The sequence below is a fragment of the Chlamydotis macqueenii genome, chromosome 14 (assembly GCF_036417535.1).
Source record: "Chlamydotis macqueenii isolate bChlMac1 chromosome 14, bChlMac1.mat, whole genome shotgun sequence".
Taxonomy (NCBI): Eukaryota; Metazoa; Chordata; class Aves; order Otidiformes; family Otididae; genus Chlamydotis; species Chlamydotis macqueenii.
Window position 1 is genome coordinate 11,719,383 of NC_141569.1, and position 16,327 is coordinate 11,735,709.

General features: G+C 40.2%; 1 protein-coding gene across 2 annotated transcripts in view; it reads left to right on the top strand.

The window, feature by feature from the left end:
• RNF145 (ring finger protein 145) overlaps window positions 1-16,327 on the top strand; it is a 44,915-nt gene that overhangs the window by 3,178 nt on the left and 25,410 nt on the right. Inside the window, exon 2 of one of the 2 annotated variants that reach the window (XM_086758813.1) lies at window positions 5,886-6,099. In XM_086758813.1, coding sequence (XP_086614939.1) covers window positions 5,916-6,099 — 184 coding nt within the window. In that variant the 5' untranslated portion in view covers window positions 5,886-5,915. Of the gene's footprint in view, window positions 1-5,885; window positions 6,100-16,327 lie in introns of those variants that run through there. The other variant, XM_086758814.1, reaches the window with a different exon arrangement.

Genomic DNA, 16,327 nt, shown 5'->3' on the forward strand with positions numbered 1-16,327 from the left:
GCTCCTCTGGGTATTCTATCCTCTGCAGAGGCACTTTGGGATTGCTGCCCAGATTTTCTCAGAATGTGCTGATACAAATGTGGTTAGGCAGGCTTGTAGGTGTAGGCTTGCAAACATGGCTGTGATGGCAAAAAAAATGCTGAATAACTAGTTAATAAACCAAATCTTAGACTGGCAAGAAACTTTAGAGTCAAAAAGGAACTCAGAGCAGTTCAGTTTGTTGATTCAATCTAGTTGTTTTTTTTTTTTTTTTCTGAAGATTTTACTTAAAGACATTATTAGTTATATTTTTATTTTAATGAGTTGCGTTCCTGCCTTTCAGGTGCCTAACTGAACTCAGCAAATCTGTGATCTGAAAAAACAAGCAGCCCCTCTTAGTGTGACTGGGTTTGAACTGATTCTGTGCAAGCAGAGCATCGATCCTGTAGGAATCCACAGAAAGGTTCTGCTGCGTACCTGGTGGATTTGTTAGCCTTTGTGAACATGTGTTAATTCCTGAGTTCAGTTCCCTGGTCTTTCCTCCTCATTATGAAAGATAAAAGACACAGGATGTTTTACAGGCTGCCTATAAATAATACACTTGCTGTATAATTGAGAGTGGAACTGCTCATCGTGTATCAGTATACTCCAGAAATTAATCTTTAAAGAAAACTTTGACTTCATGGCTCTGTGATATGTATCCTCATTTTTTGAATTGATTTTCTTCTTACTCATATTCTTCTCCCTTGCTAGAATTAATGGTAGTTGGAAATGTAGAATTTTTTCCTTCTATACAGTTAACTATTTCTAGTTGGTTTTGTCCATTTTTCATATGCCTTCTATGTGAATGCGTGTTCACTTATGTCCTTATGAACGGATAAGAGGTTGACCTAATTTGTTTTCCGCTAAAAGTTGGTTTTGTGAAGTATGTTATGTATTTGTTTGGAATGGTTAACCTTAGCTGTGCCTCAGTTCACAACTGAATGAGTCTTGGGTGGGCAGGAATTTAGGAATTCATTTGTTTTCTAGGTAGAAATAAAAGTTACCCAGTCACACCACCACAGCAGCTCTATAGCAATCCATATTGTTAGGCTAGATGGGGTAAAAAAAAAAAAAAAGATTAAAAAATATTGCTTATTCTTGTTAACTTCTTACATAGCAAGAGTGAGTAGTCTTGTTTCCGACTCTCCCTGAACCTTTGAATTGAAGGCTAAATACCCTCTCTTTGTGACCTGAAATTACTGAACTACTCTAGTGAGCTACAGAACCTGAGTGTTATTGGAAATGCTGACCGGATCTTAATGACAGTGTTAGCGTGCATGTCTGCAATGTTGCCCTGCTTTATTAGTGCACTTGGTGTGCTCCTTGTATCAGCAGAAATTTTTGACTCCTGTCCTTGTTAGCCAATTTAAATTGTACAGGAGCTGGACATCTCTTGCTTTCCTTGCTGCTGAGTGCATGGGAAAGAGCTGTTTTGATGGATCGGTGACTCATGTACTCTTTGGAGTTCTAGGGGTTTTTTTTTTCCTACGGACTCACAGAGGGGAATTCTTCGCTACGTGAATATCTGATAAACCTTTTCGTCCTTTTCCTTCCCTTTTCTTCTCTTTGTTTCCTTCCTCCCAAACTGGTGATACAAAGTTCTAAGTCTCTGAAGAATGGTATTCTTCCCCAGAACAGGGCAGGCATAAGGAAGGACAGGTTCTGAGGAGTGCGTGAGTGCAACCCAGCTGATGGGTCTAATTTTAATTTTTGAACTGTGACACTGAACTTTTCTACAGTTACAGATAGAAGTTGTATATTTTGTTCTGAGGTGGTGTTTTTTTTTTTTTTTTTCTCTTTTCCTTCTTCAAGATCTCTCTAGCAAAGTTTACCCTATAGGAAAAGAAATGCTTTTCCTGGTGATGTTTTTAGTTTTGGAATGCATTGCTGACAAATAATTTAAAGTGGAAACTAGACTATGGACCAAAGTCTGCTTGTTAATGGGTGTATCCAAAGTAACTAGAATTTCATAGATGTGAGGAACAGAAGTTGAAATTATATCTTTTAGTTTCTAGTCAATCTTTCCAGTTATTTTAGGTTGTACTCCTGTAGGAGAATGAGCATCTTGTTCACAGATGTTAGGCTGAATGTTGCAGGATCAAGTCTGGCTTTGGAGTTCTGATCCCAGCTGGAATTACTGTATCTTTCCATGGTGATTTTTGGTAGCAGTAGTATTAGAATAACTCTTAAATTTGCAGATATTTCAGATTTTCTAAATGTAGAAACTGTGCTCTGTTAATGTAATTTTGAACCTGCTTGGATAAATGGATGCAGATTTTGTGTGGCCTCTTGTGCTGCTTTACCTGTGAGTACTTTCTGCCTGTGATATGATAGGTTTGTATTTAAGTTGGTGCATAAACAACAATTACACTTGTTTAAGTGGCATAATTCACAGCTTCAGTTGAAAAGGTAAAATTTTATGTGATGACAAAGCTTTAGAAAGAATTATATTAAAGGGAAAATGTGTGTTATCATTGAGGGCTTTTTTTGAGTTTACTGCAGTCTGTTCTGCTAATGGAATGCGCTGGGACAGACTTGTGATAGTGGTGTGTTTGGTTTTTGGTTTTTTTTTTTAATTTTTTTTTAAGTAGTGTTTTGCTAATTCTACTATTTTCTCTAAAGCTAGCCAGAAATATGCTTTTGACAAAATGGGTATGTCAAGTGAGGGAGGGATTTTTGTGTTGTTAGCAAACAAAAGTGTTACCGTGAACATTATGGAAATAATTCCTGTAATGAGTTATGGGAAACTTTTAAAACGTTGTTTTGGTCAAATAGCACAACTGTGCTTGCACTGACTTAGGATGTGAAGTCTGAAGTTCTTCCTTAGACTGTTCTTTTTCTTGCTCTGTTTTGGAACAGGGAGATGTTTGGAATCATGGTAAAAAATTTTTGAAGCACAAACCAGCAGCTTCCCAGTCCTGTTCTAAAGTCCATTTTTTGCCTGTGTACAACAGTGACCTATTTTTCTCTAATGTCTGAGCATCCAGCAACTCTTGTCATTATCATTTGTCTAAAGGTTTTAGAGGTTTAATGTTGTGGTAGTTTTTTGGGTTTTGTTTGTTTTTACACCAATCAAAATAATGTACTGTGAGAGCTCTTTACGATATAATGAGCTTAGAGCAACGGACTTTGTTGCTTGCCTGTATTACGTTCTGTTAGAGCTTGGCAGCGGTTACAACTGAGGCTTTATTTAACACATCCGCGTTTCTCGTGGAGTTAATTTTAAAGGGTTTCTCATTAGTACTGGGTGCTTTGTCAGTCGGTGACAGAATATGCTGCGGAGTTGCAGTGGCAGCTTCTCGTGGCCCATCCGTTGTGGCATAACGCGGTTTTCAAAATTCGTTTTGTTTTTGTTTTATCAGCGTTTGAAATTTGGGTTTGTTTTTTTTTAGATAATATAAATGCTGCACTTTTCAGTTCTCTTAGGTTCTCAAGTATGCGTGTATGAATTGGAGAGGCAGAATATCCCAGGTTAATTTGGATGTGCTGAACCTCAGTTACCTCTCAGTATTAGGAGAAGTACATGGAATTCGGCGTTTGGAGTAAATAAGGAAAGTGAAAGCTCAAGTGAAAATTTCCTTCTTGTCCTGCATTTTTGCTTGTTGTTGATGACTGAAAAAGGTTTGACAGTTAGGAGAATGTCACTTGAAGTCAGGTGCTTGTCATTTTACATGGGTATTTTTGTGACAGAGTGAAAACCTGCAAGTCGGTTCCTGCCCACCCCTAAGCCCAGATCTGCTTGGAAGAGTAACCTAGAAAAAAAACAGGAGGCAGCTTAATTTCAACGTTTTAATTGTTTTTGCAAACTTGGCAAAACCAAAGATTTTTGAAAATTCCAGGACATTTAAAATGTTTTTACATGAAATATTTAAGCTGTGTGCCTATAAACCGTTTGAGCGTAGGCTTATATTTCACTATGCAGCCTGGTGAAACTCTTTGTTTAGAATCTGTATAGCTCACAACTCTTTCTTTTGTGTGATACCGTACGTTTAAACTCCATCTTTTGTTCACTCTAGATGTTGAATTCAAGGATTTTATAGTGGCTGCTTGGGCAATGGGTTTGGCTGTTCATTCTAAATATTTGTAGTCTTCTGGCTGACCTTTTAATTCATTTGGGGAAGCATTGTGAAATGCTGGTACTGTGTGGGATGTTGATGTAGCAGGGAGATGCTTCGTGTGCAAGGGGAAGGATGTGCTGCCTTTGCAGTTTGCAGAGCTGTTGCAAGAGCTCTGTAAAAGGTGCGGGTATTTACATAACTTAAAAAGTTAGACTGCGGGCCAGATGATGACAAGTAGCAGCCCTGTAACGTGTGGTTCACTGAGGCAAATCTCAGGCTTGATCTCCTGACTTCTTGAGCTGAATTAATTTTCTGACATCGTGCCTTGACAAGTGTCAGTGTGGCGTTAGGTGTGCAGACGAACTGTTTATGGTGGCGTTTTGGCCATGGCGACATGAATAAAATTCCACATGAGGATTGTGCGTTTATGTGTTCTCACACAAGAAGGAAGAATTCTTGGTTTCTGTATAGCAGCATGGTTTCATTTCATGCTGTAGTTCCATGTTGGCTGGATAATATACAACTTGCACAACTGCAAAAACTTGTAAAACTTACACGAGGACAATATTAATGAAGTCCTGTAAATCTCCATTTAAAAAGTGCAGTTCCAAGTGCAAATCTTTCTGGTTTTTTTTGGTCAGGATGCAGTTCTTCCCGATTGTCCCCCTAATAATTGGGATTGGGAGCCTTTTCTTAAATCTGACCTCATTAGGGGACTGATTGTTCTGCAGGTGGTTGTTTTTACTTGTTTGAGTAGCTGCTTGTGGATAAAAACTTGCTGGATGGTCCCCAGCTTGGCCTGGAATACTTCACCGGCACTTCTCCAGTGCAGTGTATGCGATGGGTGGCTCGCAGGTACAGTGGGGGTGGATGCTGTTCCGGGGTGGGCAGGAGGCGTGTGGGAAAACCAGCACCTTTCATCTGGGAACAACTGTGGTCCTGTTGCTGAGTAGAACTCTTTTGAGATGCTGTTGTGAACCAGCATTTTTTTCTTTTCTTTTTTTCCTTTCTTTTTTTTTTTTTTTTTTTTTTTTAAAGAACGCCCTTCATTGTCTTACATCATCCATTGTCTCTGATCACAGGCTTCAAAATGAAATTACCTTCTCGTACGAGATGCTGAATTAGAATAAAATGAGTAGAACAGTTACAGTATTGGTCCTAATCTTCAAAACAGACAGCCCTCAAATTCCATAAATAACGTACATTCATAGAGGTTAATGAATACTGCAAATGATTTTTTAAAAGCTTAAATATTGGAAAACTATTTATTTCAGTTTGCATTGAGGAAGTGAATCTGAAATATTTTCAGAACTGTTTTAGTTGGTGGTTATTTCGTTTGAGAGGCTTAGAAAAAGTGTTATGCGAAGTGGAGGTAGTGTCTGAATTTTGGTGTTTGCTTTCTGAAGCTTATCAGGTATTTGCTTTCTAAAGCTTATCGTGTTATTGTTTATGTACTACCTAGTACATCAGGGTCTTTTGGTTGGTCTCTTGGATGCTAATTTAGTGCAAATAAGAATGAATATTTACTCAGCGCACACCCTTTGGCCATTTTTATGTCATTAACCTGCGGCCCCCCCCCCCCCAGTTTTCCCCATTTTCCAGTATCACCGAGGAAAAATGGCTAGTAAATTGACCTTTATATAGCAAAATAGAAGCTGTCCTGTCTGGATTTGAGTTTAACTCCGTTGATTCATTCAGTCACTTGTGGCCACACAGGAAGCCCCATTCAGATGATGACAAAGCCTAATAGCTGTTTGTGCAGTGAGATTGATCTGATTACTCTTCTCTGTCTTGTGCTATTTACAGTCTGCTGCCAGTTCACAGAACGGGAAGAGAATGGCTGCAAAGGAGAAGTTGGAGGCAGTTTTAAATGTGGCCCTAAGGGTCCCAAGCATCATGCTGTTGGATGTCTTGTACAGATGGGATGTCAGCTCGTTCTTCCAGCAGATCCAAAGAAGTAGCCTGCACAACAATCCTCTCTTCCAGTACAAGTACTTGGCCCTTAATATGCATTATGTGGGTAAGTGTACATGTATTCAAGAGAACACTGCTGTAGTAAATACTGTTTTGCTTGCTACAAGAATTTTAAGAATTTGATAATAGCATGATAGTATGTTGGTTACAACAAATAGCACAGTAATGTATTGATTATGGTTGTGCTTCAGAGACTGTTTATGTTAGCAGTAAAGAAATCCTGCTTTGTTATTTAGTCTTGATATGTAACTAGAGTAAATCTGGTATCTGGAAACATGGTTGATGCCGTAAAAGAACAGCATAGTGACTTTGGCCTGTGTCTGACTGATGTGAAAGCTGCTGTGAAGTGCTGTGCAGACAAGGAGCATTGTAACTTCTATCATTAGCATTAAAGAAGAGGCTAGGGAAGAGACTGCCTAGTTTGGACTGTGGCCACAGCACCAGAAGGTTACCTTTCTTTACTGCGTGGATATGGCTTCTCAGTTTACAACCTTATGAACCAAATGTATGCTGTGAGTGGACTGGAGCAGGTAACAAGCCCTTGTGTGGGCGATAAATAGACAAAATTACTAACACAGCTCGAGGAGCTGAGGGTTGAACTTTGACCTGCAAGACTAGCTCTGGAATGCTAGGCATCTGTTTTTAGGAGATGAAAGGATTGATGTTCTGGGACCTGCTCTCCAGGTGGGTATGTGATTCATCTAGTGACTGCACATGGGGTTCATTAGGGATGGGATCCAGGCTGTTGAGGTTGCTAGCCAGTGACAACCTGCATGAGTACTGCCTAGCTTGGAGAGGAATGGCTAGCATATAATTTTCCCACTTTGTAGTGTTTCTTCCTTGTAGATGGCTTTGGGGGATAAAGATGTACTGCAGTCAGCTGAAGGAGACTTTAGTTAAGTAGTTAGAGGACTGTGGTGTTTTGAAGTAGCATGTCCAGGGTTTTAATCCTGAGTGCGGAAGTGTTGGCATGTGACTTCTTTTTTTTTTAATCTATTAAATGCCTATTTTCTGGAAATTATTTGCTGCCATTAAAAACACATGTGGCTTTCTTGGTTATGGCTCCACTGTACTCATGGTGGGATAGCAATGTACTTTTAGTGCAAAACACTAAAGTTACGGTTCTATGCCCTTTTCATATGTTTGTAGGAGAAAGTACTTGTTTGTTGCTGGTGCATGTGACACAGCACTGTGGTGGCATGTAGCTACAGCTGGCTTTCTCATGCGCTTGTATGCACATGAGTACCTCTTAGGAATTAGTTATCACAACTAACAGTTGTGCAGTAGGCTATCCAGACGTCAGTGGGTAACTTCCAGCTGTGGCACAGCCCTTCTTTACAGTCCTTTGATAACCTTGTCCTCGCTTAAGTACGTTGAGATACACCAGTAAAAACCACTACAGAGAGGGCACGTTTTGTTACCAAAGTATTTCTCACCTGGATGCTATTTAGTACTAAATCGGTGGATTCTGACTTTGTGCTCCTCATACAAGCGGTGCTTTTGTGCTGGTGCGCAATCACTCAGCACTTCTTTTTGCTTTTACAGTACCTAGTGCCTGTATGTCTGCTGATCAAACTGATAGTTGCTGATCGAGAAGGGCTTCTAAATTATCAAACAAGTTGCTTGTTTTAAAAGATTTTCAGACAGTCTTCAGTGACAAAACATCACTAGTACTTTTCAAATAAAGTTGATTTGTTTCAGTTCCTTGGCTGTTGGGTTTTTTTAAGTCAGTGTGAGGCTGGACTAAATCAATTTACGGGCCTATACAAAATTTTGTGTAGAATTAATTGCATCAATTTACAGTATAACCTTATTTAAAATGACATATCAAAATAGGTAAACTGAATTTGTAAGGAAAACAAAGTACTTTTCCACCAGTTTAGGAAATTAAGCTTCTTTGAAGATATGTTGGGGAAAATTAACTGCCGGTGTGTAATTTAAATAACATCTTTTGGTGGATGTGTTTCGACGTACTAATCCGTTTTACTGGGGGGGGGGCGGGGGGCGGAATCCTCTGTTCATATTTGCAGTTAGGAAACAGTATCAGCAAATGCAGTAGCAGCTTTGCAGTATCAAACAATCGCTGAGTTTCTTATATAGGCAGTGCAAGATACTGTATCATAAAAGTGCTTCTAGCAGCTTAGGCAAGTGAATGCATCTATCTGGGGTGGATGCTCAAGGAACGATTTGATTAGAGAGCCATAAGAATCGGTAAACTCTACTAATTAAGGTATTGTGAGCCTTTTCCTGGAACTAAGGATCCAGAGTTGGAAATTTGCTGAGATTTGGGGTTACGAGGAATATTTTCTCTGTTTAAATGCACTTTTTCTTCCACTTGATTTAAGTTTGACAAGCCAATTGGTTTTGATCGAGCGAAGTGATGTATGTTACAGTGTGGTTCATGTTATGGTTAACAGTACTGGAAATGTAATAAAAGCCTCTAGGAAGCAGTTTGTATGTTGCTAAGCTTTTCTCTTTTCCTGTCTTAGGAAAGAGAGAACCTTTTATGAAAAATAGTAAAAATTCTTTTGTCCTCTGAAAAGAGTCACATGGAAGGTTTGGTTCTATAATCTGAGTCCTCCATGCCATCTTTTTAAATACAACAAAATATATATGCATATATGTTTTGTTTTAATGAGCACTGAAAAAGCCTGAATTCTAAGCCTAATTTGTAAATGTGGCCTGTGAAGGAAAGCATATTCTGTAGTTCTTCCTGGCGTATTTAAGTGTATCTCGTCAGTAAGCAGTACTGTCCCAGGGCTCTTCCCTAAATACTCCCAAGTCATCCTACTCTTTTTTTTTTTTTTTTTTTTTTTTTTAATGATAACCCATGCAGATGGTCTGGCTGAAGAGTAGCATGTGATAAATGTGAGCTGTATTACCAGATACAATTCTGGCAGTTGATATACTGTCTGTTACCAGCTATAAGGATCTGGTGGAGAATGAAGCTTAGAAAGCAAAGCAGCTTTTTTGTCCACAACTGTTATGGGTAAATGTGGTTTCATTAAGATTTCATGAAAATTGTTTTGTATAAATTTAAAGTAGCCTCTCCTTCAGGAAAGATCTGTGCTAGCTAAAATGGCTCCCTATCTCAAACCTGCATGTGGGGTGGACGAGCACGCCCTGCTACTGCCAGGCTTCAGTGTTCTGCACTGTAGAGCAGCTTTGAGGAGACAGTCACTTCTGTTTTCATTCTTTTGATGAAGAAAGTGGAAACAGTTGAAACCATGTGATTTCCTCCTGTGAAGGGCAAAGCAACGCTGTTTGTGCTAACTGGTGAATACTCTGAGCTGGGTGGGAAGAGGAGAGGCATGAGCTTAACCAGGAATCGTAGTCAGACTTGGAATTTAAGTCACTGTCATGGTAGAGGCACAGAATTGCACTAAACACAATGTTTTCATACCTAAAAATAAAAACAGTTTTCTATCTTGAACTGTATTCTTCATCATTACAAAAAAAAAAAAAAGAGAAATAATTCGAAAAAATGTAAGGAAACTGTTTAAATGGCTGGAGCAGGTGGAAGATGCGTTGATTTCACAACCCTGTTTGTAGTCGCGGTTTCTGGAGTGCAGTCATTGCCTTAATCACTTGGTCACATCACTTGCGAGATGTGAACTGGTTGTTATGAATGCTGCCTTTAAAAAGGAGGCTTGAGAGAGGAGAAACCTGAACTTACTGCCATCCTGTGTCTGCTGTTCGCTCTCCACTTGGTCCGCTCGCTTTTCTTTAAGCTCTTGTGCGTTAATTAGAAGATCTTTTATTTGGATTGCCTTTTTTGTAGTCATTTTTCTCTTAATAGGACAGATACAGTGCTATGGTACAAATACAGTAAAAAGTGCCATGTGAGTCTTCAGTGTGAAAAGAAAGAAGCAGTTGGTTTATTCCAGAAACAAATTTCTCAAAATTGTGAGAAGAGGATGTGTGACTAAGTGTGTATACGCCGTTAATGCGAACAAAGACGAAGTGCTGCTCAGATGTAGCATCTCTGGGTTTGCTGTCCCGTGTCTTCTGTCTCCCTCCTGCCAGCAGCATTTGGATAAATGGGTAGTGGGACTATTTTTTGAGTGTTGCTATTTTAAACTCTAGCCATTTTTAACCAAATGCAATTTTATGACTTGGACTTGCTCTTTATTTTTTTTTAAAATTACTTGCTTTATCTTCATATTCTTGGGTAAAATGCGGTATATGCTGCAGCTGGTAGACATAGAAGAGGGCAGAGTATTCCATGCTCAAAATATAGCATACTTTTTTTTTTTTTTTTTTTCCCCTCTTTCTAGCTCTAGAGACTGCCAATTCCATAGTGTCATAGGCTTTCACAAAGCAGCTTTCTCAGCATATGGATGGTTTCAGGTTAGCTCTTCTGTATAAAGCTGGTGTCTCTTTCTGGCAACCTGAATCACTTCTTATTTAAAAAAAAAAAAAGTCAATAGCAGCTTGCTTGCAAGGCGACATGTAAAATTTTGAGGTTCTCTTTACTCTGTGTACCAGTCTCATGACTGCACAGCAATTTGTGTTCATAATTTAGAATACTTTGTGACTGTTTACATTTTTGCAGTGGCATTTCTGTGTTCTTCTCCAGTACTCTTCGGGTTCTCCATGATGGTAATTAGTCCCAGAACTCTGATCCTTAGCTATGCTGTATTAGAGAAGCAGATACTGAATTATATGGCAGAACTGGAATCAGAACTCCCTTTTATTTGTTCAGACAATACTGCAAATGTCTGTAAGGAACACAATTCTGTCACGCATTTAAAAATTCAAGAAACGGCTGTTTGAAACTGGTAGCAGCACCCTGGTAATGAGTGAATTGTTCTGTTGATGTTATTTTCACCGAGATGTGCAGATGTTGGTAACAGGATTTCTGATCTCTGTTTATAGTTGTGCTGTGCCGTGACTGGGTAAATAGTAATTTCCTTGTGTGCACGTATGTTTAGATGTGTGCTTTCTCAGTTTAGAAGTAATTTTTCATCATACTTTCTAAAGGGCAAAACATTTACTGTGTTAGCTCAAAGTACAAAACTTCTTGGTGTGAGTAACGTTTGTCTGGGCAGCTCTGGCTGGGTGAGAGGGTGGGGAAGGGGTGTGCTGTGGCATTGCCGTTCAAAGACATCACTCCCCAAAATGCGGTACGTCTTAAAAACCACTATGCTTATGCTACCTTGACCAGGGATTTGGTTAGCAATGATGAGACAGGCTGGGTGAAAGCTACCTTTTGTGGCAGTAGTACTGGTGGCTGCTTGAGACTGGTATGGATTTTGGCACTAAGTACTCTCTGGCTTGGCTTCTAGGTTGTATTCAGTGGAGCGAATTTTGCCTGAGCTGTGTGTTGGAGCCATCTCTGATAAAGGAGAGGTGGCAGAGGTTCTGTATGACATTGCCTTTTGTAACAGAGCAAGTGAAGAACTCATCTCGCTCTCGGAAGGACAGAGTAGCTCTCCAAGTCAATTCAGAACACCCCATTATGGCTGAATTTGCCTTCAAAGGTTGCTTAATATGAATTGAGAATGTACAAGAGCTTTTTATCTCTCCTTTTATGTGACTTAAAGATAAGTGGCTGTTAGGATTCCTTCTGGGCTTGAGCTAGCCTCCAGTGAACAGGGCACTGGTAACTTCTCCATCATGCCTTTAAGTACTGTGAGCTATGAAGCATGTCTTTTAAAAGTCATCCACTCTTGAGACAGATGCTTTAGACATAGACAGTTTATTGAATCTCTGTGTAAACTGTTGTGTAACCAGTCTGGTGATTGGTTATCCTGAGAATTAGAGACGCTGAAAATAAAGGTGCTAATTGGTGTTACACTGCTGCTACCGTATCAAATATCGTCTTTCCAAAGTCTGTCCTGTGTTACTGGTAGTTATATGTTGTGGCCAGATAGTCTTCTGAGTAAACGAGAATGAGGACAGTCCAGGGTTAGGCTGGAGTGACTCACTCAGTAGCGCACTGATCCTGCACTGTGTCAGGAGGGACAGCAGTTTTGATGGCATTCTGTGGCTCATGACTTGCAAGTTCCTTGGCAGGTCATTGTAAGATGAACCCTTTACCCTCAGAGGCTACTGGGGAGTGGGAAGTTAGGGCCCCCCAAATTAATTTCCTGGTAGAATTCAAGCAATTGTACTATTACTTTCTGGCACTAAAAGATTTGAATTCCTCACTTTGGTGTATCCAGCATAAACATCTGCTTTTCTTTTGGGAACAGTGTTTCCTTGGCAAGCCTCTGCAGAAGCAGTATCCAAGTGTGGTTTTATTACGAAATGTTATGAACTCTTCTTCATGTGCAAAGTTCTCATTTTTAGACTAAACCTGCAGGAAACTTTGAGTAATAAGGTGAAGTGGACACAAGGGATCTGTAATCATGCAAATGAGCACTAAAATCCTTCATAAAGACGATGTGCTGCAACTTTGATCATGCTCCAGAAGCCTCTGTTGTGTGCAGCATGTCAAAACTCAGACACCTGAGCTGGCAAAGAGGTGATACAGGGTGAGAGAAGCTGGGAAGCACCTTGGTGGTACACAGGCAGAGAGGGGTTGCTGAGACGCAGCCTGCGAGCTGCTGCTTAACTGGGACAATGAGCATTGCACAGTGAGAGGTTTTCATCTAGCTGAATCAACAAGTTGTAAATGAGGTCATGAGCTAGTTAATACATGTGTCCTTGTCCAGCAATGTTTAACTTAGCTTTTCTGCTTATTATTGTTTTCACAGTTTATTTTCTCCAGTGCGACCTATATCTGTACCATCCTGCACGACAGGCAGTAGGAGTTCTTTGCTTCCTTGCGCTCCTGGGAGGTACTGAGTGGTGGGTCTGTGTATTTGCAAGGTTGGCAGAATGGGGCTTCTACAGTGCTCCTTATAGCTGGAAGCCTAAGGGTACCCTTGTTTCTTGGTGGCCTAGCACTTAGGGACTACTACTGTATTCAGGAAAGAGTTATCTTTCTTTTGTTAACATGTGTTAGAATGGTTTCCTTACCAGGGCAGGTGTTCGGCTTCCATGAGCCTGCTGCTTACACTTGCACAGAAGTGTTCTTGAGACATACACCAAGTCCCACGAGTGGCAATAGCGTGCGTGACCTAAATCAAGTGAGGGGAGCGCTCATTGCAGATGTAGAGCTCAGAAAGCTTTGGATGGAAGTGAGCGTTAGCTACTGTTAACCCATGTCTGAGGGTTACCAGGTAAGATGACTGTTTCTCAAACTATAAACCTTTGTGTGTGGAGAATCTCTCCAAAGGGATATATGTTCTCAACATCATCGTGTTTTCTTCTAACAGAGGAGGTGCAAATTAAAACAGAATGTAATGATTTAGATGAGAAAGCGACTGTGAGAAATTTAATTTCCCGATTCTTTGTTTTGAAGTAGAATCTCATTTATGCCATACACTAATTACATCATTTGTCCAGGCGAGAACAAAGGGAATAGAATGTCTAGTATGTCTGAATTTAAGCTTGTCTTCCTTTTCTTCTGCAATGAGACAGTTTGGTAATGAATTATTTGCACTCTTTTTTGACAGAGGCATTGTCAATAAAAATGAGGTTGGTACCACTTTGGGAATAGGGCCTCTGCAGCAAAAATGCAAATATTGCAGTATGAAGTGTGTTGAAATCTCTCTTACCAAGTCACAAGAGGGAATTGTAAATAAGAGTGAAAGGGAACTACTTGAAATGTCTCTCACTCTCCCCCTCTTCAAAATCTTAACAATTAGAGCAAACGGCTGCTTCAGAGTGAACATTTAAATTCCAGCCCAAACGCACGAGCAGGGGAGTTCATTGCTCAAGCTTCTGCAGTAACCTTGGCTGTCTTGTGCTGCTTCCCTGTACAGTGTTATAAGCATCTGTGCTGTTTGGAAGCCCTCTGTTTAAAAGGCACAGATGTGATGGTAATCTTAGAATCATAGAATGGTTAGGGTTGGAAGGGACTTTCAAAGGTCATCTAGTCCAACCCCCCTGCAAGGAGCAGGGACACCTCCAACCAGATCAGGTTGCTCAGAGCCTCATCCAGCCTGGCCTTGAGCGTTTCCAGGAATGGGGCATCCACCGCCTCTCTGGGCAATCTGTTCCAGTGCTCTACCACCCTCAGTGTAAATAATTTTTTCCTAATATCTAATCTAAATCTACCTCCCTCTATTTTAAAACCATTATCTCTAGTCCTGTCATAACAGGCCCTACTAAACAGTCTCTCATCGTCTCATCTTTTGATTTGTATTTGGACTTTTTTTTCACTTCTTCAATGTGTCCTGCTATATTTTAGTTAAAGTTGTGATCATGTAGAGAAGAATGAAATTCAATCACTGGTAAAATACTCCTGTGTAACACGGCTCTGTTGGAGGGCAGTTACTTCCCTCTAAAATGTCTTCCTTCTACAGAAATTATCCTAGCGCTGCTCAAGTACATCATCATGTGGCCAAGGAGCAGACTTTCATGTGATAGAATAAGGTGAAGAAGATGGCAGAGCTTAAATGCAGATAAAGTAAACAGGTATTCTTAGACTATTTATAGAGTAACAGAGGAATAAAAGACTGCATAATAAACTCAATTTAGTTCTCTACCTGAAGGTGAGTCACGGGCTACAGTGAGAAGGAAGGGTGTAGAGAGATTCGACTCAAGTGCTGTGCCATGTGGGTTGTTCCACAGAGAGAATTGTCCCTAACTAAGCAATCAAGGGAAGGTGGTGAATACAGTGGAGATGAGGTGTTAAGAATGTCAGCAGATGATGTGAGAGCTGGCTCATGATGCTGTAGCGCAGTGCAAAGTGGTTAAATGTCTTCATGGAAAAATCTGCTGAGGAGTTCCTGCTCTTATCGTTTGTGTATTTGGTAGAAGGAAGGTGGTGTACAGAGAAAATGAATTCCATAAAATACAGGTGTTTGCTAGGAAAACTGATAATGTAGAACATCTGCTGTGTTGTATGCACTAGAAGCATGTTCTGTGTAAAACAGTTGCTAGAAGGAAACTGTTGTAGTGCTGGGTTTTAGGCCCCTTTAAACAGCTCAAAATAAAAATAATAGAATCATAGTTTGAGTAGGAAGGGACCTTTAAAGGGCATCCAGTCCAACCCCCCTACAATAAACAGAGACATCATCAACCAGATCAGGTTCCTCAGAGCTCCGTTCAGCCTGACCATGAAAGTTTCCAGGGATGGGGCATCTGCAGTCTCTCTGGTTAACCCGTGCCAGTGTTTCACCACCCTCAGTAAAATAATTTCTTCCTTAGATCTAGTCTGAATCTACCCTCTTTTAGTTTAAAACCATTGCCCCTGTCACTACCAGCCCTGTTAAAAAGCTGCTCCCCGTCTTTCCTGCAGCCCCCTTTAGGCACTGGAAGGCTGCTGTAAGCTCTCCCTGGAGCCTCCTCTTCTCCAGGCTGAACAGCCCCAGCTCTCTCAGCCTGTCCTCACAGGAGAGGTGCTCCAGCCCTCTGATCATTTTTTTAAAATGATCAAGTGGATACTGTACAGAAACTGGTGAGGTGACCTGTATGATACTTCATTTTAATCAAATAAACTACCAATAACTTCAGCTTTTGAAGAGGCTCATCCTCAGACAAAAGTGCAACTTGTCACATCTTATGAAAGTACTTGAAAAATACCTTTAATGTTAGATATGTAAATTGTATATTTGTGTTTTTTAAAAGGTAAGTAAATAGGCTTTGTCTGTCTTTCATCACTCCTATCATCTGTTGTATCTGAGTTGATCTTTGCTTGGCACACTCTGGGTCTGATGCCTTTTCCAGGAGCGTGTTGTGAGGTCAATTCTTGAAGACCTAGCTATTGGCTTATTGAAGGTGGCAGATACTAAGTAGACTTGAAATACTTCTACATAAATATTGACTGACTCTGAACTTGTATCTTTTTTTGAATATTGGAATATTCTGTGTTCTCAAGCTGTTTTATAGTAGCTGGTTGTCCCACTTCTTATGAGTGCTTAATCTAGAAATAAATTATTTTCTTAAGTATTTTTAAAAAGCTGAAAGTATAAATGAGCTCAGTTAAAACGGCTGTGCCCAGTGTTGCTGAATAGATGGCTGAAACGTTAAATGTAAGGTGACTAGTGTAGCTGTGAGTGTCAGGATAAGTTCTTCTATTGTATTTTGTTCTTAGCTCCAGGGAAGCTGTTAGCTGTTGCTGGGTTTTTTTCCTAAATGGATTTCAGTGCCAAGCACTTCAACTGACCTTCCGAAAGAGAATGAGTGCTCTGTGTTGTGATGGAGAGCTCCGAAATAAAGATTAGTAAGGGCACCATGCGCTGAGTTTTTGACCTACAGAGTCTGTCTGGGAAGGAGAA